The sequence below is a fragment of the Corylus avellana genome, chromosome 8 (assembly GCF_965113065.1).
Source record: "Corylus avellana chromosome 8, dhCorAvel1.hap1.2, whole genome shotgun sequence".
NCBI classification, from domain to species: Eukaryota; Viridiplantae; Streptophyta; class Magnoliopsida; order Fagales; family Betulaceae; genus Corylus; species Corylus avellana.
In genome coordinates this window covers 17,836,759-17,861,512 of record NC_142497.1, presented here as the reverse complement: position 1 = coordinate 17,861,512, position 24,754 = coordinate 17,836,759, and the positions used below count along the sequence as shown (strand labels likewise).

Below are 24,754 nucleotides of genomic sequence, written 5' to 3'. Positions count from 1 at the left end.
TCGACCAATTTTTTATAAAACTAATTATGATCTTGTAGTCCATCGTTATTTTACAAGGATGAGAGAGAGAGAGAGAGAGAGAGAGAACCATCTACAAAGGAAAAGATGTCATCCACCGAGAAAAGTAGTAAAAGTCTGGAGCTCAATGAGTTATAGAAAGAAATTTGGTGGGTCAAGAGATTATTCAAATGTTTCAAGCCATCAAATTCTAGGGTTTTTATTGGTTTTTTTTTTTTTTTTTTTTTTTTTTTTTTTTTTTTAAATCCTTTTTATCCCAAGAACATTTTAGATTTTGGGATTATTTCAATGAAAATTCCTGAACTTCCACTCGATTTGATAAACCTCCTCAAACTTCAAAATCTCTCAATTTAGTCCCCTGAATTTTCAATTGCTATTAATTTGGACATATCCGTTAGATTTTAAACGTTAAATGATATTTATACCCCTAACTTTTTTATAAAATTCTAATTTTAACCTTAATTTCAAAACTTTCTTTATTTAAAAAAAAAAAACAAAAATCAAGAATATTTTTGTCTTTTTTGGTATTTCTAACCGCTAAATTTAACGGAGAAGTTCAAATTGAAAGCAATTGAAAGTTCAGGAAACTAAATTAAAAGATTTTGAAGTTTAAGGGGAATTTGTCAAATCAAATAGAAGTTCAAATGGTCTTCAATAAAGTTACCCCTTAGATTTTAGATGCCACATGTAAATGTCCAAATTTAAGATGACTTTATTTAAAAAAACGAAGCCCTTCTTATCACGAGATTAAAGTTGAGACCACAATTATGATTGATCGGCAGAAGATGGTAATATCCCGTCAGTATCAAGCAGGTTGAGACGCTGATGGAATTAACTTGGAATTCTCTAAGTAACACACCCTTACAAAAATGGAACACTGTAGAACTTTGATTAGCCATTAAATAATAATAATAATAATAAATTACAAAACAAAAAAAAAAAAACAAAAAAGAGGCCCAATTCCTAGTAAAACCCACACTAGCTTTTGTACGTGTGTAAAATTTTGTATCCAGAAATGCTACATGTATTACCCAGCTCCTCTTTACAAAAACGCTTCTCCCTCAACCCCCACCCCACCCCACAAAAAAAATAAATAATCTTGTTATTTGAAAAAAGAAGAGAGAACGCATAATTTATCTCTTCAAGGTAAGGTTACCCCTTTATACCCAATACATCAAAAAGAATAGGAGCCAGGATTTATATATATTTCTACGTCAAAATTGAGCAGTGTGGAAAAGCAAAGCAGCAGCGCCAATTCTTTGCCTGCCTCTGTCTCTCTCTCGTTCTATACTATATTTCTTTCTTTCTGGAAACTGAAGCCAGTTTCATATATGAGTGAGTGGGTGGACTAATCCTCATCCTCAGTCAAGGAGGCAAAAGAGAAAGGTTTGAACTTGTAGCCATCGCCCTGATAGAACTTGTTTTGAAATTCCACCCAATGAAGACGCAGGGAATGAAGAAAAGCACTCAGAGACTCCATCATGAGCAGTATAAAGGCAGTTGCAAAGGCAAAAACTGTTAGCCCCACTAACCGGACGACGAGGTTGTCGTACCTGTCATAACCATATCCTTAAAAGTAACATCACTGATAAAAAGAACAAGTAACACTAGTTGTGCCAAGGACAATAGATGGGTATGCAAGTTGTTCAACATGAATGTTAACATGAAAATGTTGTGGATCAATTAGATGCTATAAAGTAACTTGTATAGGAATTTTGAAGCTCTGTCCATTTCAGAAAAGACATAAATCAACAAATCCAAAACTACCTTTAACTATACAACAAGGAATTGGTTTAAGTTATTCAATCAATCCTACAACGAAATGAAACCTGTACTGAGGCTACCGTTTTGTCTATGCCATATTTTGTATTTTACATATGGCCTGAGTAAACCGGGAGACTGATTTGCAATATAATCATGCAATAGCTCAAGGGTTGTAATTAGTCGGAGGAAATGAGTACAATCAGGGACAGCAAAAAAACTAAATGTTGGGGACCATGTAGACCTGAAACTCCCTTATCCCATGAATTGCAAATAACCCCCCAGGCAAAGCCCCCAAAAATATAAATTTTAGCTACATAGGATATGCGTATATACTATGTCGAATTAGCATAGTATACAATAAAGAATTAGCACAGTATAAGTGAGTCTAATGAAGGATTAGCATGTGTGTATATAATAAAGAGAAAGGCAAAAGAATAGTGTGTTATGCAACAGTATTAAGACTTGAAACTCACCCCCAGGCAAGGAGAAGAACTTTCTCATAGAAAACAGTTGACAATTCCGAGTGGGCTAAGCTGTAATAGCAGTAACAGACATCAGTTACACAATTGTAGTTATAGAGAAGAAAGAAACTAATGAAGATGTGAGGAAAATCATGGCTGCACCTTAAAGCCCAAAGTCGAAGATATGATGCCGTATTTGAAACTGCACCCAGAACAAACTCTATGGAGTGTATCATTTGGTGCACAAAGACCTCACTGAAATTAAAATCCTCATGATGTTGCCTTGCAGAATCGGGTTCCACCTCAAGATCCATCTCAGATGTACCAAGCATCCCATAGGTCCGACCTTGAAATCTCTGGCAATGTCATCAATAAAACTCATTATGTAATCTCTCCTTAATTACAGCTATTGTCTACACATACGAGTTAAAACTAGAATAAATATTGTAACATGCTTCAAATTTTTGAATTTGTATTTTGATGATTGTAATTTTCTTTACTGAATTGAATTGGAAATAACAAGTATCAACACTAACCCTAATTGTCTATCTAGCACTGCTCCTCCCAATTACCACTCTCTCATTAAAGTGCGAGGCATGTTAACTTACACCTGGCGTAAAATAAGCTATTCTTACAGCCCCTCAACAATTTATCAATTCACATACCGCCATAACTTAAAATAAGTACTTGTCTCATACTTATCATGCACAATATTGAACCAAGCAAAGAGCTCCAAAATCAGAATCTCATGTACGACTTACGAGTTCGTGGACAAATGTCAATTCATATCCTACATGTATGATACTGAGCACGCGATGAGCATGATATAGGTATCTAATACAAAAGCGGGAGATGAAGTAGGCCCAATAGTTGCAGGATGCAAGAACAACTTCCTTTTACATCAGAGAAATGAGCTCCAAAATCAGAATGACATACAAGTTTTTTTTTTTTTGATAAGTAAATGAATTATAAAGAAAAGGCGCAAAGGGGCGCAACCCATTTACACGGGCGGTATAAAAAGAGAGCGCCTAAGAGGGAGAGAAATGAAAAAGAAAATCAGAAAAGCTAATCTCTATAGGAGCTAGCCAAGCGGCCGTCCAAGAGTAAAGAGTAAAGAGGAAAAAATGGGTCAGTTCCTCTATAGTCCTAGTGGAATTATCAAAACATCTAGCATTTCTTTCATTCCATATACACCACATAAGACACAGAGGGATCATCTTCCACACAACTGCGCTCCGGGATCGTCCTCCCGACCACCAACTCTCGAACAAAGCTCTCACCCTGCAAGGCATGACCCAATGCAAGCCAAACCGACTAAAAATCGAATGCCATAGAGCACTAGCGAGCTCACAATGTAGAAGAAGATGATCGACTGTCTCTCCGGACTTCTTGCACATACAACACCACTCCATAACCACTATATTCCTCTTACGCAAATTATCATGTGTCAAGATTTTGCCTAGAGCCGCTGTCCACCCAAAAAAAGCCACTCGCAAAGGAGCTTTAGTGCGCCAAATGCTTTTCCAAGGAAACACCTCTTGACTGGATTGGGACAAAGCCTTGTAGAGCGACTTAACCTCAAACTTTCCTTTCTTAGATGAAATCCAGCACATACGATCTGCCACTACTATGGAAATCTTGCAAGAATACAACCGATCAAAGAAAGGAGAAACCATATCCATCTCCCAATCTTGGACGGGCCGAACAAAAATGACATTCCATTCAACTCTCCCACTCCTCCAAGTAAAATTATCCTTCACCCAAGCTTCTTTGTGTCTGGCGATATTAAATAAGGACGGAAAAGTTTGCTTCAAGGGACTCTCCCCACACCAAATATCATGCCAAAAACGAACTTTCGAACCCTCCCCCACCTCGAAACGAATCTCTTTGGCAAAAAGATTCCAACCTTGACGAATGTGCTTCCATAGGCCCACACCATGGGCACCCGACACCTCCTTAGTGCACCACCCTCCTTCCTTGTCTTCATATTTAGCTTTGATAACCTTACTCCAAAGAGCTTCACTCTCATTCGCATATCTCCAAAGCCATTTTCCCAAGAGAGCTTGATTAAAAAGGTGTAACTTCCGAATGCCAAGGCCACCATAGCGAAGGGGACGACACACTTGATTCCAACTTACAAGATGCATCTTAGACTCCTCTCCCATTCCTCCCCACAAGAAATCTCTTTGGACTTTCTCAATCCTTTTAGCTACACTTATAGGAAGCGGAAACAGAGACAAAAAGTAAGTCGGAAGATTAGCCAAAGTGCTCTTAATAAGAGTTAGGCGACCTCCTTTAGAGAGGTACATCCTCTTCCAACCCGCCATCTGGCGCTCCAACTTTTCAATCACTTCATTCCACATAACCGTATCCTTGTACGACGCCCCAAGAGGGAGACCCAAATACTTCATAGGCAGCTCGGCAACACTACACCCAAGGATACTAGCTAAAACCCCCATATTCTCCACCTCTCCAATAGCCACAATCTTTGATTTTCCCAAATTTACTCTCAAACCCGATACAGCTTCAAAACATAAGAGGATGAGACGTACATACCGGACTTGCTCAATGGACGCTTCACAAAATATCAAGGTATCATCCGCAAATAAAGAGTGGGAGACCATCAGCTCCGATAACACCCTATTTCCCACCGAGAACCCAGTCAAGAGGCCTTGTTCTACCGTCGTATTCACCATTTTACTCAAAGCCTCCATCACTAGCACAAACAACAAAGGAGAAAGAGGATCCCCTTGCCGGATTCCCCTCGAACTATTGAAGAAGCCTTCCGGAGAACCATTCACAAGGATGGAGAATCTTACCGACTTAATACACCACTCTATCCACGCCCTCCACCTCTCTCCAAAACCACACCTATGCAGCAAATACAAAACAAAATCCCAATTGACATGGTCATAGGCCTTTTCCAAATCCAATTTACAAAGAATACCCGGCAATCCTGATTTCATGCGACTATCCACGCATTCATTGGCAATGAGAATGGAATCAAGGATTTGCCGACCCCCGATAAAAGCATTTTGAGAATAGGAAATAACCTTTCCCAAAACAGTTTTCATCCTATTGGCAAGCACCTTAGAAACAATTTTATACACCCCTCCCACCAAACTGATAGGCCTAAAGTCCTTCATCTCCACCGCTTCCGCCTTCTTCGGAATCAAGGAAATAAAAGTTGCATTCAAACTCTTCACCAGATGACGTCTTCGGTAGAATTCAGCAAAGACCGCCATAACATCTTGTTTAATAACCCCCCAACAAGCTTGAAAGAAAGCCATAGAAAAGCCATCTGGACCCGGGGCCTTATCACCATCCATGCCCTTAACCACCTCCCACACCTCCTTTTCCTCAAAATCTCTTTCTAACCACCTATTGTCCTCCTCCTCAATAGACAAAAAGGGCTGGTTATCCATTCTCGGACGCCAAGTGCATTGTTCCGAGTATAAACCTTGATAGTACTGAACTATGTGATCTTTTATTACAACTGGATCCTCGGATAATTCCCCATTTATACGAAGCACTTCTACCCGATTGCCCCTACGATGAGAATTAGCCATCTTGTGGAAGAAACGAGTATTTCGGTCCCCCTCCTTGAGCCACAAAGCTCTCGATTTTTGTCTCCAATGAATTTCCTCACATAGCAAGGTGTTCTCCAATTCTTTCACCAAGTCTGCCTTCCGAATCTTCTCCTCCTGACCTAAACCTCTCGACTCTGCCACCTCATCCAACTCTTCAATACCTCCCAACAACTCCTTCTTCTTCCTCCCAATATCCCCAAACACCTCCTCATTCCATTTTTTCAAGTCCACTTTAAGTGATTTCAATTTATTAGCAAGCACATAACTAGGTAAACCCTCAAACGAATACGTCCCCCACCAAGAAGAGACCTTCTCCACAAAACCCTCTGCTTTAAGCCACATATTTTCAAATTTAAAAGACTTATTACCTCCGCAAGGGGTCCCACAATCCAATAATAAAGGAAAGTGATCGGAAAGCAAGCGCTGAAGTCGCCTTTGTGACACTGCTGGGTAATGATCTTCCCATTCCGGGGAAAGCAAGAACCGGTCAATCCTCGACCAACTCTCATTTTCTTGATTATTAGACCAAGTAAATTGACCCCCCATCATCGGAATATCCACCAAATTGTTCTCTGAGATGAAATCTGAAAAATCCATCATGCCCGAGGAGTAATACGAAGCGCTAGATCGCTCGCTTGGAAAGCGTACAATATTGAAATCCCCACCCAAGCACCAAGGGACCTCCCACACACTCATTAAACCAGCCAACTCTTCCCAAAGATCCCTTCTCTCTCCTTCCTCATTTGGCCCATACACCCCCCCAAACGCCCAAACCCAATTATCCTCCACATTTTGAAAAGAACAAGCCAAAGTGAAATTCCCCACCCACTCCTCCTTACACTCCACTACCCTCCTATCCCACATCATTAACATCCCTCCCGACAAACCATTTGAGCCTTTGTGCTTCCACCCTACATGTTGACCTCCCCAAAGACTATGAATCACCTCCCGGGACAAAACCTCCATCTTAGTCTCAATCAAACACACTATATCCACTTTCCATTCTTTCAAGAGCCCCCTTATTCGTAACCTTTTTTTGAGGGCATTCAACCCTCTCACATTCCATACTACAATGTTAAGCTTCATGATCCACCAAGTCTCCCCTCTCACCTTCCTCTACCTCCTCTCTTCCATTGGATTCAGAAACACTGTCCGAAATGTCTCCCAAATCAGAATCCTGCTGCAATCTAGAAGCTTCAATGGCGTTAAACAAAGCCTCCAGCTCCTCCTTTCTCCCCTCATCCGAGATACCAATTTTAGGACAAAACCTTATACAATTATTCACTACCCAACTGGATGAAATCGAGTCTGACCCTAAATCCTCCAGCCCTCCTATATCAGAGCAATTGTCCTCAATCCTGCCTGGGTTCTGCCTCACAATCTCCAATTCCTGAAATTGATCCAGCCTGCCCTGACCCACTTGGCTCTTCTGACCCAACTTCATGGCCTCCCCCCGACAATCCTCCTGATCATCACCCCCCACTACCGTTCCTGCCTTCCGGCGAGAGGAACTTCCCCTCAGAATCTGACCAGTGGCCAAACCCATGACTTCCCCAGCCTCGCCGATCTCCAGAGGGTTCTTCGGCGACCTCTGACCATTTCCCTCCGACGGCAGCGTCTCCGGCACCCTCTGCGAGACTTCCGGTGTCGGGCCCAGGATCCCTTTCGTCTGCCCAATTGCCGAAATTGCAGCTTCTAGCGCATCCACCTGTGCCACGTTCCATTTCCGCAGCCCCACCTTCCTCCTTCTATAGGTCATCAGGTTCTGCCCATTACCAGAAAGCTGAAACTTCCTCACCGGACTTATGGCCTTTTTGTCTCTGGTTCTCTCTCCGGCCAAGACAACTCCCGCATCCCGTACAGAAGTGCCGCTAACCTCCCTGGAATTCCTTTCTGTTGCTGACCCAGTCCCCCTATCCCCCAAAACTTCTCCTACGACCAGTGGCGCACTCGCCGGAATCGCCGAATGAAAACATGGACCTTTCATATCTTTCTCAGTGGCCTCTGATGAGACCAAGGTAGCTGGAAAACTGAATCTCGGTCCAGCTTTGATTGGGCTAGAACTAGAAGCCACGCCTGAGCCCACAATTCCTTTGGATTTGAACACCATTTTTTTTTTCACCTTTAGCCTGCTAATGGGCTTCCATATTTTATCACCCGGCCCAATTTTCTTCTTCCCTTTCATTCCTGTCATCCCCTGTTCAACAGCTTGCTTAACTTCCGGCCCAGTCTCCTTGAACCCCATCTGTTTAAACACTTTATCTATCCTAGTCAACCCCATATCACATTCCCTCTTCAGATGCTTCAGCAACTCCTTCACGTTAAGAAGCTCGAAGCCTACCTCAGCATAGGTCTGCCCAGCATGGTGCCCCATCCCCTCACGTCTCTTCGTGTACTCAGAACCTGACATCAGCGCTACCTGCTCCGCTGAATTTCCTGTACCCCTCGCCGGACCTGGATTCGAGGATCCCACGCAACCTCCATGCTTTGCCGGAATTTGCAGAGACTTCGTCGGCCATAGAATCTTCGTCGGCAACCCCCCACCGCCTCCCTGAGCTAACGCCAAGTCTTGGGTCTGCTTTGGGCAAAACGCATTCTTGCCATACTTCTGATTCCTCTGTTCCAGATTACTTCGCCGATCCTGAGCATGGCCGAAGATGCAATCATCCTGTGATTTCTTCGACTGCAATACTATCTCCGCGTAGCTTCTCTTATTCTTCTCCTCATTATTTCCTTTTCCTCCCCTAAGCTCTCTATACCCAGTGGACACTCGGTTTTCCCAGAGAGATGCATTAGCCATTTTCATTTCCTTCATGAACCTCTCCCACCCAAATCCTCGGCGTCCTTCAGGAATAATGATCGAGCCACACCTGCTTCTTCCATCAAATTCCTCCACTGTCAAGAAGCAGCCATGCCTATTTGAGCACTTTTGGGCTATTATTCTAGGATATCCAGCCCTGGATTGATCCCAAAATACTTCAGAGGTGTCGACTGCCACCAGATCGTCCACTATACGCACCAACCAAGCTAATACGACTGACATACAAGTTCCTGGACAAATGTCTGTTGATATACTATTCATAATACTGGATGAAACAATTATAGGTAGCTAACCCAAGAGTAGGCAAAAAAATAGACCCAACGGTTGAGGGATGTAAGAACAACTTCTTTTACATCAGAGCAATGAGATCATGAGTCATACAAGGGGACATAGATATTTCTAAACTTCTTTTAAACAAGCACAATAAAATAGATGAAAGGCAAGTAGTCGATGATAGTACCTCGGTGTGAAGCCTCTTCAAAATAAAAGGTTTTGGAAAAAGCATCCAGGGAACTGCTATTATAGCCAAAAGCAACAAAATGATCTGCGATCATTGAGGATAAATTACAATATAGAAAAATGGTAAAATTAATTAAGCATACATAAACGCTTAGAAAAAATAAAGTGGAGATCATACCTGAAGAGGTCTTTGGCCCCAAAATAACTGATTCTCACCAAGATCCTCAGTGGGACTCAAAAACATGTAAATCATTACATGATAGAGGTCTGCCTGAGAACCAGTGCACCACTTTATGATAATGAGAAGTGAAAGATACCCGAAAAGGCTGTTAAGAAATATCAGCTGTGGCACAAACTGGTACCTATCAACAAGATGCAAAATAAGTTCCACGCTTGATTTCCCCTTGGAAGTTGCACAGATAGAGAGAGAGAGAGAGACAGGGGGGGTGAGATACAGGAGCAGGAAACGCACCTTATATCCAGCGAGCTGCCAAAGAAACGTGCATTGAAGTAACTTAATATGATTCCTAAGTTCATATGGGCCAAACCCAACAAAATAGACATCTTCATTTTCAGAGAATTCAAAAAGGGCAGCTCTGAACGACTTCCACGCCAACTGGGATCTACACCAAATGGGTATGGATCTTGGTATTTAACTAAGCCAGCACTGTATGCATCACTGAACAGAGGAACAAAAGTTGACCATTAAAAATCAGACAGCTGCATAACTAAATTCCTTTTAAAGAAAGAAATTCCAAACAGATGCACTCAAATAGGAATTTAAATGCAGGAGATGCAGAGTAGATCAAGAATAAATTTGAGAACTAAGAACCTATATAAAGTTGAGAGGTGGGTATGAAGAGATAAAGGCAATGCAAAAGAATGCACATGCCTAATAACTAAATAAGAATATTTCAGAGTAGATCAAGAATATGAGAAAATTGAATTGTGAAAAATTCTGAAAAGCATTCAATCTAGTTTTCTCATTAAACTTAATGATATCTAGAGAAGCTATCAAACTTAATAAGTATCACTACCCAGTACCAAACTTAATGATATTTAACAATGCCCTTGTTAAGAATTAAATATCAGTGAGTTGATGATCTGCGGTATTACAGCAATAGATAGATTAGAAAAACCCCAATCTCCCATCAAAAAAAACTAAAAAAACAAACCTATCTAAAAAAAACTCAAACTTTCTCTCAACAAGAGTCTCTCAACAACATTTGAAAGATGTCCAGGTATAAGATTCAACACACTAATGCAACTCAGCACCATCTGCTTACAAGTTCCATGGCATCAAAGTCAACATCAGAAGACCCTACATTATGATGGTGCACACACCCTAGGCAGATACTGTATAATTGTTCGGTTTTCCACAATTTTTTCCATTCCTTTGTGTAGATAACCCAATATTGGTTCACAGTCAACAAGATTGGCCTCTGCTTTACATGCCTGGGATGTTGGGTTCAGGGGGAGGGTAGAGTTAGGGAGAAGGGGCGACAGGGAAGACTCAAGTATTTCCAGACCATGAGAACAGCACCATGTCATCACTGATGCGACTCCATTTACAAATGATTACATATATATTTATTAACAACACTCAAACCTAGGAGCACATCGACCAAGAAAAAACAAATTCTAACAGGCCATTTCTTACAAAATTAAGATGCAACCGCAACAACATTAAAAAAAATAATAATAAATAAAAAATAAAAAATAAAAAATAATATTAATTCTGCCCAAGGATTGATCCTGAATATGAATAATACCAGATATATTTTGATTTAAGCAATCCAAAGGCTTAGACAAGATACCGATTTAAAAAAATGCATCAGTGGTACCAGATAATTTTGATTTATTTAGAGATTTGAGGAAGAGATAGATAACACATGCCTGCATGTAGTATCTCGGCATTTGTAAGCAGATCCACCAAATATGTGGTAAGGAACAGAGAAGAATTCATTGTAAATCAACCCACAATAAATTGAAAATAGTGACATCAAAAGAAGTATATAGCGCCCGCCAAAGAGCATCTCCATAAAGCTTCCAAGTTTCTGCAGGAGGCATATATGAAAATTGGAACTAAGATTCACACGGTTAACAGAAACATACAAAGTATATGACTACACTTTCTACACAAAAATTGTATATCCCGAAAATAATATGACCACATAATTACTTCAAGTATTAGGTTCCTCTCAAACAAGAGCTACCACCCATCAAAGGAGGAGAGGGTTAAAAGTTGTTCAGTAATTCAACTTCCCCACGAATGAAGTAGTGTTCCTCCTCCTGCTACCATCAATTTACATATTATCATTTTTAGCTTATCAAAATATACATGGATATACATATTAATTTGCATGCTGCATCTCTCTGCTAAATCTTCCCAGCATCATAAATCAAGGCACAACTAAATCCACCTCAAAATATTAAATCTCAGCCACCAAAGCCATTGTCTCGGTGCTGCTTAGTTATAACAACCCATGTGACAAACATTTTACATACTCTTACCAACTGGAGTAGTACCACTGGTAAGGGTGATCTGGTGGAGGCTATGACCGTCATAGCTGGGGTTGTAGCATATTTTTAGCATTATATGGTGAAAATATGACCTGCTATATTCTTATCAGCCTCAATAATCCTTCACTTGTAATACAGAAAGATTACATAATGCAAGATCTTGAATAAGTTCCCTTTCATTGGAGGAGGAAACTAATTCACCTACATAGCCAAGATAGTTACTTTGAAAGAACACATTCTGTTTAAACTCATCAGAGAGCATACCTGTGCACTAAGCTTACTTTCACGAGCTATAAGAACTAATGCTCCCAGCAACAAGCATATTCCATGACCCCAATCTCCAAACATTACAGCAAAAAGAAATGGAAACGTAATAACAGTGTAAACAGCAGGATTTGCTTCCTGATATCTTGCAACACTGCCAAACAAATTGTTTTATTAGGTCTCTGATCAAAATGGGAAAAGACCTCCATATAAATGATAGCAGCATAATTTTAACTCTTTTTTTCCCCTTGATAAGTAGGATATTTGGCTCACCCATATGCATCAACAATTTCCTGAAATGCATTTGTAAATTTGTTGGTTCGGAAATATGTAGGAGGTGATTCCACAGCATCCATCAAATGAAAAATTACGCCCACTTGTGAATTGCTATCAATTGTTGCACGTTGCAGTGCAGCTTGAATCTGTTGAATCATTTCAAAAAAAATGGAAGTAACTGTAAGCTTGTAAAAGTCTTCAATAAATAAAAGCTTACGAAACGGGAGCGCATATATTTAACCAAAAAAAATCAATATAGCAAGAGCAAAACAAGTTACCTGAGCTTTTGCAAAGATAGGACACCAGCCCTCTCCAACAAGACATTTTTTTGTAACATCGAAATTTAGCATGTTCAGTGTGTCATAGACAGCTTTCTCCATTCTTACCTGGGAAAGAAGGGGATGCATGAAATGGTTATTAGTATCACAAAAATGCTAAATTCACTCATGCAATGATCACATGTGAGATCAAAAATTACATAAAAGTGGAAATGACAGTAAACAAGACATACAGTCTGAGTCTTACCATGTTGGTCCATTTAGCCAGGTGGATACTCACAGAAGTAAGAGCCTTATTTCGGTGACGGATCCCAGCATCCAAAGTGGCCTCTAATTCAGCAAGACGTGATGAAACCTGTAACCAACATAAGCAATGTTAGGTGATAAGGTAACCGCAAACTTGAGTGTGATCATTAACTTCTAAATACTCCTGAATAATATTATTGAATAAAAATTCAAGAGTCCGGGCATCCTTAAAAATAGCAAATCATTTTCATGAGGGTATACTCAAATGAAAGTGAAGAGGAATGAGAAGTCGTCATTGGTGAAGAAACAACAAGCATGTCACTGTGAGCTGTTAATTTTCTTCTAATACACGGAAAGATAGAGTCAATGTCCCATCAGAATACTTACTTCTCTAGTTATTTGCCTCTGCTTAGTTATGTCTTCAGGAACAGGGTAGCAATTTGCCCCAAACGCTTCACAAATTTTAAGAATCTTTGCTTTTGCCTGCTCACCAGAAAAAAAGACTACAAATGCTGTTTTCTCAACCTGCAAAGGTCAACTCATAGAAATTAGTAGGGCTGCACAAGATGATTCAATCACTTCTTTCTAAAAGGAAAAAAATCAACCAGCTCATGTAAAAAGGGACACGTATGAAGAAAGCCAAGTACTAAGAAGTGGAATGACATTTTTTGCAGATAACAGAATCAAGGGGAACAACAATTTTCAAAACAATCATCAGTATTGAGAAGGAAAATAACCATTTCATATGATACAGGATCCATGATCTCTTCATCAGCCGGTGCCTGATTGAAAAGCAAATTACCCCTCGTAGCACGAAACAACATCCTTTCAAATCTAAGAGCTTTGGATTTACATATAATCCCACTAATAAATCTCAAACCAGATTGGTCTGATCGTCCAGGTCTCATCTCCTGCAAAATGAATAATAATCTATGATAAATGCAACCATAGTAATTGCTTCTACACTTTAAAACAGATCAAGTGTTATAAGTCATAATGAACATGTACCTGCTCAAGAAGCGATGCTGTCTCAACATAGTCATTATTTGAGTATACATTCTCATTTAATTCTCTTTCTGAAACTGCATGACTACCGCTTGATACAAGAAAGCCTCCTGCCTAAAATTGCCCCATAAAATCCATATATAAGAAGACATAGGAAAAGGCATTTGAGATTAGATTTCAAATGTAAAAGTCGTAAATTATAACTTCTCAAAAAGATGACTTTAATATATGGGGGAGGTTACATAAACCAGTAAATAAAATAGAATACTAGATGGAGGATAGAAAAGAGATTCTACATCATAGTACTAGTACATGACCAGTAGAACAATGAAATTAAACAACACCCTATTCTTAAGAAGAATGCTTGTAAATAAGCACCACTGCATCATGTAAACATCTAATCCAACAAGAATATTCCAAAAGTAGCCATTGCAAAAAATGAATTGACAGAAAAAAAACTTACACTAAATAATGGCAGGATTTCTCCCACTATAAACCTCATTTGTGGCTGCAAATTTTTTTCGAAGAAGTGTGGTTGGGAAATATTATTATTCAGATAATAAACAGATAGGCCACTGGGCCATGTAGCCTAGTGGGTCTGCAATACCCAATAAATGATGTCAAGGGATTGGGTCTTTGTCTGGAAAAAATAGGGTTGGAGATAGAGTGGCAAAGGCCAGGCTACAGTCAACTTAGGCAAACCACAGTGGACAGGATCCCCAAGCACATAACTACTACAGGGCAGAACTACACACAAGGTTGGGGGGCAGTAGCCCCACCCCACCCCCCACCCCCCTGCCCACCCAAATTTTAAAATTCCCCCAAAATTATACGTTTTTATGAGATAACCCCTCTAAAATTAATTTTTTATTCCCCCACCCACCCCTACCTAAAATTCTAGTTCTCGCTAAATATACTTCTTTTTTTATAAGTAGTTCTAGCTAAATATATGCGTACACTATATATATATATATATATATATATATATATATATATAGGCCAATAACTTTACCTTTTGCAATACTATCTTGAACTCCAGGAGCTCATTATACGATTGTTGAAGTTTCTCACTATTAGCATTCATTTCAATTAGCTCATTCTCATGCTCAGCAAGTTGTATCTGGAACCAAGAGAAAGAACATATAATACACATCATTAGATTCCAGCACAATTCATACCCCACATTAAGCAGCACTTGTCAGTGCCTCTGCTAACAATAACTTACAGCTTCATGTTCTGACTGACACCATAAAAGATCAAAGGCCAAGCTAGGAATTAAAAACACTTCTCAGTAGAACAAGAGCAGTAATAACCTCTAATTCCTCCAGCTCAATATCTGGTTGCATAACAGGACGAATGGAAGAGAGTAGACCAGCTTTGCTGATTTGATCTTTAAAGAATCGTAGCTTTCTTGACATCTCTGCACATCGCTTCACCTGTGAAAAAGCCCGATCATTCTCAACTGTAGAAAATAAAACTAGTAATAATATCCAAATTGCAAGGCTTTTTTATTGATATGTGTCGATTACTTATAAAAGAAAAAAAAAAAAAGTATATCCAGATTGCAATGACTTGAACAAATTCAATAATATTACTATGTTGCATACATCACTTCCGGACGTACAGATTCCAGAGAGCAAGAAGGCTAATAGAAGCCTCTTTCCAAAGGTACATTTTAGGCTTTTATCTTAGTTTGCGTTTGGATTTGAGAATTTAAAAATCAAGGGATTAAAAGAACAAATGCTAGCGTAAATTGCTCATATCAATTATAACAAAAAATGATGGATTTGAGATTTACGGATAGTAAGAAAAAAAAGGGAGGTATTCCTATTATTTTCTTTCTTTTTTATAAGTAATTGGCAATAAGGGGAGGGGTTTTCCCTTTTCATTTTTCTCCTTTTAGGTTGAGTCTGGAGCAAAATCAAAGTAGAAACTTTCATACAAAAGCTGATGGCACAGTCATCACCATAATCATTGGATGAAGACACCATCACAGTTGTGATTAGGTGTTTTCATTGTGGTTGCCGGAAATATTTGTGCCTTATGGTGGTGGAATCACCACATGTAGTGGTGTTGCAGTGATTTTCCACTGACATGCAGTAGTTTGTGGTTGTAGCTTTGATGTCCTTTGTCAATGTTGTAATCTTTGGTTGCCTTTGTAGTTGTTGTCATAAATGTCGGTGACAAAATCAGGTTATTGCCGGCACATCTCCAACAAGATTTGAAGAACACTGGTGTTTGGTTGCAGCTGTATCCTGTCACCATCTAGGATGAGGATAACCTCAATGCAGTTTAATCTCTTATCCTGGAATACCTTTATTCCACTTTCACTCTTGGACCGAGTCTAAGCCCAAGCCCGTACCCATATTTAAATATGAACTGCCGTCCAACCTAATCAAATACATTCCAGCCCAAAAGACCCACCCAAACACCAACCCATTCAGGTCTGGTCCAATCAACTCAAGTCGAGCCTGATCAACTAGGTCAGGCTGGGCACCGAAACCCAAACCCCTTTTTTCAAGCCCAAACCTGTATCCAAACTGGATCAACCCAACTCAGAGTTGACCCCAATGGAATCATTTTCAATCAATATTGGTGTTTTCCAGTGATCTTCAGCCGGTATTGATATTTGCCGGTGAGCTGTGGCCAATTTCTCCAGCATATTAGACCGGAATCGGTATTTTCCAACAAGCCTCCGCTGGTTTTGGTGTTTCCGACGGCGGTTCAGCCAGTTTGGAGGTCTCTGGCAACATTTCGGCCAGTTTGATGATTTCTAGCACTGGTTTGGTGGTTCCTAGCACTGGTTAGGTGGTTCCTAGCAACGTTTTGGTCAGTTTTGGTGGTTTCTCGGCCATGTTTAAGCCAGTTTCAGGTTTCCCAGCGATTTTCGGCCTTGTTTCAGCTTATTTTGGCCTGTTTCTGCTTGGTTTTCACCTATTTCGGCTAGTTTGGTACTGTTTAGGATTGTTTTGGCCTATTTGACTCTGGAGAGGTTCATATTCTGACTCTAGCCGATTTTATAATTTTTCGGCCAGTACATCTTATTTTTTGGCCAATTTTGTCATTTTCAACCAATTCCAACCATTTTCCAGCCAATTCAGTGAATTCTTAGCTCGATTCTTGCATATTTTTGCCGCCTTATAGATTTTTTTTATATAAGTAATCAAAATTCATAAAAAATAAAAAAAAAAACTAAAAGGTGCACCCATGTACATAGGAAGTATACAATAAAAACATATAACTAAAAAAAGATAGAAGATAAAATAAAAAAATAAAATAAAGTCATGAAAACTAAAATATGAAAACAATCAAAAGCAGCCATCCAATAGAAAAGGATATTGAAGAAGAAGGCCTTTAACTCCACCATTCGACAAGTACAACAGCTTCCAACCGACCAAACAACGCTCAATTTTTTCAATAATGCCATCCTAAATAGATTTGGCTTTAAAAGAAGCACCCAATGGAAGTCCTCGGTACTTTATAGGCAATGAGGAGACCCTGCATCCCAAGATCTCAGCCAAACCTTCTACATTACTGACATGACCAGCATGAACCAATTTTGACTTAGTTAAATTGATCTTCAAACCCGAGACAGCTTCAAAACATAAGAACAACCAATGCAAATGACAAAAGTGTTCTAGGTCAACCCCACAAAAAAATTAAGTGTCATCTACAAACAGAAGCTGAGAGATATGAATCTCAGCATCAGACAAGCTAGACAAACCCCAACTCACGGCAGTAGAGATCATCTTGCCCAAAACCTCCATAACAATGACATACACCAATGGAGACAAATGGACCCTATCTCAAGCCACAAGAGCTACTAAAAAACATTGGGAGTTTTGTTAACCAAAACAAAAAAGCACACCAAGTAGATACAATGAGCTATCCATGTACACTATTTCCCCCAAAACTGCTCCTCCTCAGTATGTACAACAGCAAACCCCAATTAACATAATCATAAGCCTTTTCTATATCCAATTTGCAAAGCACACCCGGCTCCCTAGATCTGATTCTACTATCAAAACCATTCCTTAGCAATGAGAACGGGATCTAGAATCTGCCTTGCCCGGATGAATGCGTTTTGAGACTTGGAGATAATCTTCTCCAATACGATTTTCAACACGTTAGCTAGAACTTTGGCAATGATTTTGTAAATTCCACTCAATAGACTAATTGAATGAAAATCCTTAAGATCAACAGCTCCTAAAATCTTCAAAATGAGAGCAATGAATGTAGCATTTAGGCTCCTTTCAAACTTGCTTCTAGTGTGGAAGTCATGAAAGACCTTCATAATATCTTCTTTTAAAATATCCCATCAAGTTTGGAAGAACGCCATAGAGTAACCATCAGGGCCTAGGGCCTTGTCACAATTCATAACTTGCACTATCTCCAATGCCTCCCCATCCTCAAATGCTCTCACCAACCAATTGGCATCAACCTTACCAATAGAATCAAAAGAAAGGTCGTCCAACTTAGGCTGCCAATTAATTGCTAGGCATACATATTACTATAAAATTACACAATGTGCTCACTGATCTCATCTTGATCGGTAGAAAGTGTGCCAACAACTAACAACAGAGATTCAATGGAGTTATTTCTTCTATTAGAGTTGTCCATTCGGTGAAAAAAACTTTGTGCAATTGTCACCTCCCTTAACCACAAGGTTCATTGTGAGTTTAAGGCATGACTAAAAAGTTGGATTATTTGACAATGACCAGACTAGACATTTCTTATGCAGACAATGTAGTGAGTTAATTCTTGGAGACTCCTAGAGTCCGACATTGGGATGTTGTTTCCACGTATCGTTCGTAATCTTAAACAAGCTCTGAGTCTTGGTATATTGTATAAGCGAAATGGGCATATCAGGGTAGAAGGTTTCTTCATTGTCTCTCTTGTTGGGGGTTCCTTCACTTGGTCGATTTCTCATGATCCTCCTATGTGGTCAAGGATTGATCGCTTTCTTGTTTCCCCTGATATGGAAGCCTGGTTTCCGAGGGTTCTGCAGAAGAGGCTTCCACGCCTTTGTTCGGATCGCTTCCATATTATTCTTGATCTGGGGGATGCGGTAAGGGGGAGAAGGCTGTTTAAATTCAAGAACATGTGGCTCAAAGCGAAAGGGTTTATGGCCCTAGTGAAATAGTGATTGGACTCTTATGCGTTCCAAGGCACGCCTAGCTTTGTTCTTGCTTGTAAGCTCAAGGCTTTGAAGATGGATTTGAAGACTTGGAATGAGGAGGTGTTTGGCAATATAGGTAGGAATAAGAGGATCCTTCTTGAAGATCTTCGGGTGTTTGATATGCATGAAGAAAGTAGGGTCTTGGATGAGGATGAGTTATTAAGGAAGGCTAAGCTTGTTCGAGAGTTAGAGAGGTGTACTCTTATGGAGGAGGTGAGTTGGAGGTAGAAATCAAGGGTGATGTGGTTAAAAGGAGATAAATGCACTAAATTCTTTCACTCCATAGCCAACTCTAATAGAAGGCAAAATTCTATAGACACCCTTATGATTGGAGATAGCCCTTCTTCCAATCAGGAGGAGATCAATGAGCACATTGTTGAGTTCTATCAAAAGCTCTTTTTTGAGCATTGCAGGTGGAGGCCCATAGTAGATGGTATTTCCTTTGACTCCGTTGCGGAGGTTGAGGCTAGTTGGTTGGAGAGAGACTTTGAAGAGGAAGAGGTAAGAAAGGTAGTGTCAAAGATGAATGGCAATAAGGCGTTGGGCCCCAATGGGTTTTCTATGGCTTTTTTCCAAGCTTGCTGGGAGGTTCTTAGGGAGGATATTATGAAGGTGTTTAGGGATTTCCATGACGGAGGGATGTTCGAAAAGAGCCTCAATGCTACTTTCATTTCGCTCATTCCGAAGATTCCGGGTGCTATCGATCTCAAAGACTTCTGCCCAATTAGTCTTGTGGGGGGTATCTACAAGATCATTGCTAAGGTTTTAGCAAATAGGTTGAAGATAGTTTTGGATAAGATTATCTCCAAGTCCCAAAGTGCTTTCATCAAAGGTAGGCAAATTCTAGACCCTATTTTGATTTCTAATGAATGCCTTGATAGTAGGTTGAGATCTAGGAAACCAGGGGTTATTTGCAAAATGGATCTTGAAAAAACTTATGATCATGTGAATTGGGATTTTTTATTGTACTTCCTTAGGAGGTGTGGTTTTGGGGGGAGATGGTGCTCATGGATAGAACATTGCATCTCTTCGGTGCGGTTTTCGATTATGGTCAATGGCTCTCCTAATGGGTTCTTTAGTAGTTCCAAGGGCCTAAGACAAGGGGACCCCCTTTCTCCTTTGTTGTTTGTTTTGGTGATGGAGGCTTTGAGCAGGATGATTATGGCAGTGGTTCATGGGGGGCTGTTAGAAGGTTTCAATGTCGGTAATACTACTTTCTCTCATCTTCTGTTTGCAGATGACATGATTTTTTGCAATGCTATGCCCGGCCAATTGCGTTATTTGCGGAGTGTGTTTTTGCTTTTTGAAGCTGCTTCCGGTTTGAAGGTTAACTTGGCTAAGTTGGTGTTAATCCCGATGGGGAATGTGGAGCAAATTGGAATGCTAGCCGGTATTTTAGGATGCGGGGCTGCTACTTTGCAATAAAGTACCTTGGTCTTCCATTGGGGGCCTCCTGTAAGGCCAAGCATATTTGGGATGGAGTTATTGAGAAACTAGAGCATTGATTGGCCAATTGGAAAAGGATGTATTTGTCAAAGGGCGGTAGGGCCACCCTTTTTCAAGAGCACCTTTGCTAACCTGCCCACTTATTACTTATCTCTTTTTCCTATCCCGGTGAGTGTTGCTAAACACATCAAGAAGTACAACACAATTTTTTATGGGGCGGGATAGGTGAAGAGTTCAAGTACCACTTGGTAAAATGGTCAAAGGTTTGCACTCCGATTAAGGAGGGAGGGCTGGGTATTAGAGATATAAAGGTGTTTAACTGCACTCTTTTAGAGAAATGGTTGTGGCGCTATGGAACGGAGAAAGAAGCTTGGTGGAGAGTGGCGGTAGACTCGAAGTTCGGAAGCTTATGGGATGGGTGGTGTTCTGTGGAGCCTAGAGGAGCTTTTGGGGTGGGGTTGTGGAAGAATATCAAGAAAGGGTGGGATACTTTCCAAGGCTTTACGAGACTTGTGGTGAGGGATGGGACTCGGATTAGCTTTTGGCATGATTTGTGGTGTGGAGATACGGTTCCCAAGGTAGCTTTTCCTGTTTTATTTGGCATCACTTGTGCTAAGGATGCCTCGGTTGCGGTTAATATAGAGGTATTGGGTGGTTCCAATCAGTGGACTGTGAGTTTTTCTAGAGAGGCACATAATTGGGAGGTGGAAGTTTTTGCCTCCTTTCTCCAAGTGTTGCATTCAGCTAGAGTGAGACGAGGGTGTGAAGATAGATTATGGTGGAGTTCTTCAAAAAGAGGCCTTTTCCAAGTTAAGTCTCTCTTTTACTCCTTAGCTTGCACCGAAGGAAGGAGATTCCCTTGGAAGAGTGTGTGGCAGATGGAGGCTCCTCCAAGGGCGATTTTCTTTGTGTGGTCGGCGGCTCTGGGCAAAATTTTGACCTTAAACAACCTCAGGAAGAGGCATGTTATTGTGATGAATAGATGTTACATGTATAAGAGAAGTGAGGAGACGGTGGACCCTCTTCTTCTTCATTGCAAGGTAGCTTCTGCTTTGTGGAGTACTATTTTTGGTAGTTTCGGGATGTCTTGGGTGATGCTTAGACGGGTTTCCGAGTCGTTTGCCAGTTGGAGGTCTGCTAGGAGGAGGGGGAGTGCCACGGTTTGGAAGATGATGCCTACTTGCCTTTTTTGGTGTTTATGGAGGAAAAGGAATAATAGGTGCTTTGAGGACTTGGAGAGGTCCATGGAAGACATTTTATCCTCATGTTTTCATACTTTGTATCATTGGACTATAGCTTTTGTGTCCCCGTTGTCGATTAGCTTTGATGATTTCCTTGTTCGTTTTTCTCTTTCTAGTTAGGTGATCTCTGTTGTATACTCCCTATGTATTTTGGGGCGCCTTATGCTTTTAATAAGACAAGTTACTACTTATCAACAAAAAAAAAAAGTTTTCTTCATTGACGTAGATCGGGCAAGTTCTCCCTCAAATAGAAGATCTAACACATGGTGTTGTACATTCTAAAGGGGTAATCTAGGCGCATGGAAAAGTAAGAAACAAACTATGATGGCATGATCTAGTTGCAGACGCAGAATATAGAGCAATGACTCATACTGCAAGTGAACTAACATGGTTTGCAACATTTTCTTCAAGAAATTAGTCTCCCAACTCCTGCTCCTATTCCACTGTTTTGTAGTAATCAAGTTGCTCTGCACAATGCCTATAATCATGTGTTTCATGAAAGGGATTAAGCATGTTGAGGTTGACTCATTTCACTCGAGTCGAGATATATCTATGTAATTCGTGAAGTCAGAAAATCAACTCGCTAATGTGTTTACAAAGCCTTTGTCGTAATAAGTTTATTTGTTCCAAGCTATATAGGTGCCAACTTGAAGGGGAACGTAAGAAGGGAAGGGGACATGTGCTCCTATTCTACAAGATGAGTGAGGTGCCCTTATTCTAGTTGTCCCTACGAGGTTCCCTTATTCTAATTGTCCCTAAGAGGTGCCCATATTCCAAAATCTTGTATGTTTGCCTATATATATCAATGAATTCTGAGGGCTAGTGATAGAAAACTGAGTCTCTCTTTCGTAATTCTCTATTTCATTAACAAAGGATTTTGCTCCAAGAAAAATAAGCATTGTGACTTTGAAATAACAGCTTACACCTGATTATTTTAAATCCACTATTAATAAGCCTTAAATCTATCCATGAATTTCATCAGTAAAATAAAATTTGCACTTCATACTTTATTCAAGCCATTTAAACTAAAAATTTAAATCCCACTCATTTTCTACAAATACTTCCATCCAAGTGAACCATTGCAAAAATCATTAGGAAATTTTTTTTTTTATATAAGTAACAAAAAAGCGCCCAAAAAAAAAATTCTTAATGATTAGGAAAATCATTAGGAAAATATAAAGATACAAAATCAATTTTTGAAGTTAAAATGGTTCTTCCTGCCAGTTCACCAGTGTAACATCAACAAGAAGCATGTAAAACTAGCACACATTTTGGATCCTATTGACTGGAATTACCAAGCCGTATATAAGACGCACTTAGACTAAGAATTGGCTTCATCAGATGTCTCTAGAAGACCTACTTGTGTGACTAAACTAATGTTTTACACTTTTTGAGTTACCAACATGCACCACAACTGCTCGGGAAATATTTTAAAATCTAAAGCATGCAGATTTTAATAGTAGTTCTAATCAGTGATAAGCTGATACCTGATTAACAAATGTTCTCTGGAAAGGGCTTTTATCAGCATTTAACTGCCAAGAAAAAGAATATGAGAATGAGTATAATGATTAATAATTACATGAGTACACATAAATTTCTTCCAATATGAACACACCAATGATCCTAAAAGAAAATTCCCAAAATTTGTTCCACATGACTATGTATAGCAGGAAACAAAAAGTTGTGAAAACAAAACCCATTGCTTCAACAATGTTTTTGCCAGTATCTCAAAGAGCATTTATCCCAATCAATGCGTACTTATCCCAATTTTAAGTTACCCAAAAATATAGATTTACATGATAATCTTATATCAGAAAACGAAAACTTCAATTCTGTGTTACCAAGGCTATCATATAAGGCAGCCACTTAAATAATCAGGAAGTGTTTTATGGCAATCCTTAAGTCCGTCGGGACATGTGTCAACCACCTTCAAGAAGTGCAATAGATGTCTCCATACCCACATCTCATAATTAAAATTAAGCTTGTTTCCATTCACTCGACAATGGCGATTTCAAATGCAAAGAGATTAAGGGTGCGTTTGGGATTGCGATTTCGTAAGAATAGTCTGCATTTTTTCAAAAAATATAGTAAAGACGATTTAAAAAACACTTAATTTAAAATAGAAAAAAAATCTGCGATTTCAATAAGCAGGATAGGGGCGTGCTTATTTGCAAAAAAGTACAAATTTAAACTAAAATCATGAATTCACATAACAAATATTTAATAAAAAAATATTTTTTTAACATGTTTTATCAAACGTCTTTAAGATTTTAAAAAGTAGCAATTTCAAAAACGCTATTTTTAAAATCGCACTTATTAAAACCGCAATTCCAAACGGACCCTAAGTCATTGTAACCTCCCATTGCCTTCGAGCAAACCCCGGATACTACTTATGCAACCCCAAAAATAATACTACCTAGAATTCGTGCCTCTATTATCATAACTAGATCCAACAAAATATGAATTCCTAGAGAGAAATAATCTTCAATTCAGAACTTGCCTTCAAAATGCGCCGACCAATCAAATCAACATCATTGATATCCACTCAACAGTAAATTCAACTATATATATATTCAACTCTAAATTCCAAACTCCTGTTTGGTTTCTAAGAAAATGCAGTAAAGCAGAGTAACCAAACGACTCAACACCCGAACTGAACCAGAACGACGTAAACCATTGATTCTAAAATTAAATTTATTCCACGTTTCCTCAATTCTCTCAGCAACCAAAAAAAAAACGTAAATGCCAATGCCAAATCTAACACAACTCTCAGAAGACCCAGTCGGATCTGAGTCAAAACTTACGTCTCGGAATTGGACGAGGCCGAGTTCGCCGAGGTATGAGAGGGCTCGGTGGGCGGACTCGACAGGGATGATGAGCTGCACGAGGGTCATCTTCTCGGAGCGCATCAGATCCATGGGTGGCCAGTTGTCTATGAACCTCTCCATAATCCCTTCAATTTTGTATTTCCCGGGAACCAAACAGAAACTACTTGTTATTTGGAATCTGATTCCAGATCTGAAGCCGTCCCTTTCTCTTGTCTATGTTGCCCTGTGTCTGCCTATGGTGTGCGAGTATGTGTTTGGTCGTGTTTATTTGGAGAACTTCGGTTTCAGTCTTCCCTGGGCAACTGCCACAGATTCGGAAAATTCCATTACTTTTACGGCATTCTCCACTTGCCCC

The 24,754-nt window shown here is 39.8% G+C and overlaps 1 protein-coding gene across 1 annotated transcript; it reads right to left on the bottom strand.

The window, feature by feature from the left end:
* Nucleotides 1-977: 977 nt before the first annotated feature.
* On the bottom strand, nt 978-24,754 carry VHA-A1 (vacuolar proton ATPase A1). The gene is made up of 18 exons (XM_059574317.2): nt 24,376-24,754; nt 23,059-23,103; nt 15,019-15,141; nt 14,718-14,825; nt 13,709-13,819; nt 13,438-13,611; nt 13,088-13,225; nt 12,702-12,809; nt 12,455-12,562; nt 12,174-12,322; nt 11,901-12,054; nt 11,010-11,170; nt 9,586-9,792; nt 9,292-9,475; nt 9,115-9,198; nt 2,406-2,599; nt 2,256-2,315; nt 978-1,571 (listed from the first exon to the last, which is right to left on the bottom strand). The coding sequence occupies exons 1-18, from the start codon at nt 24,517-24,519 to the stop codon at nt 1,367-1,369; spliced, it is 2,457 nt and encodes an 818-aa protein (XP_059430300.2). The 5' UTR covers nt 24,520-24,754; the 3' UTR covers nt 978-1,366.

Excerpts from the sequence above, each read along its gene's own strand:
- VHA-A1 (XM_059574317.2), bottom strand. The coding sequence starts at position 24,519 with ATGGAGAGGTTCATAGACAACTGGCCACCCATGGATCTGATGCGCTCC. Across the intron at positions 13,226-13,437 it reads ATCCTGTATCATATGAAATG|GTTGAGAAAACAGCATTTGT; the intron begins GTTATTTTCCTT and ends TGACCTTTGCAG. Across the intron at positions 12,810-13,087 it reads AGAGGCAAATAACTAGAGAA|GTTTCATCACGTCTTGCTGA; the intron begins GTAAGTATTCTG and ends TGTTGGTTACAG.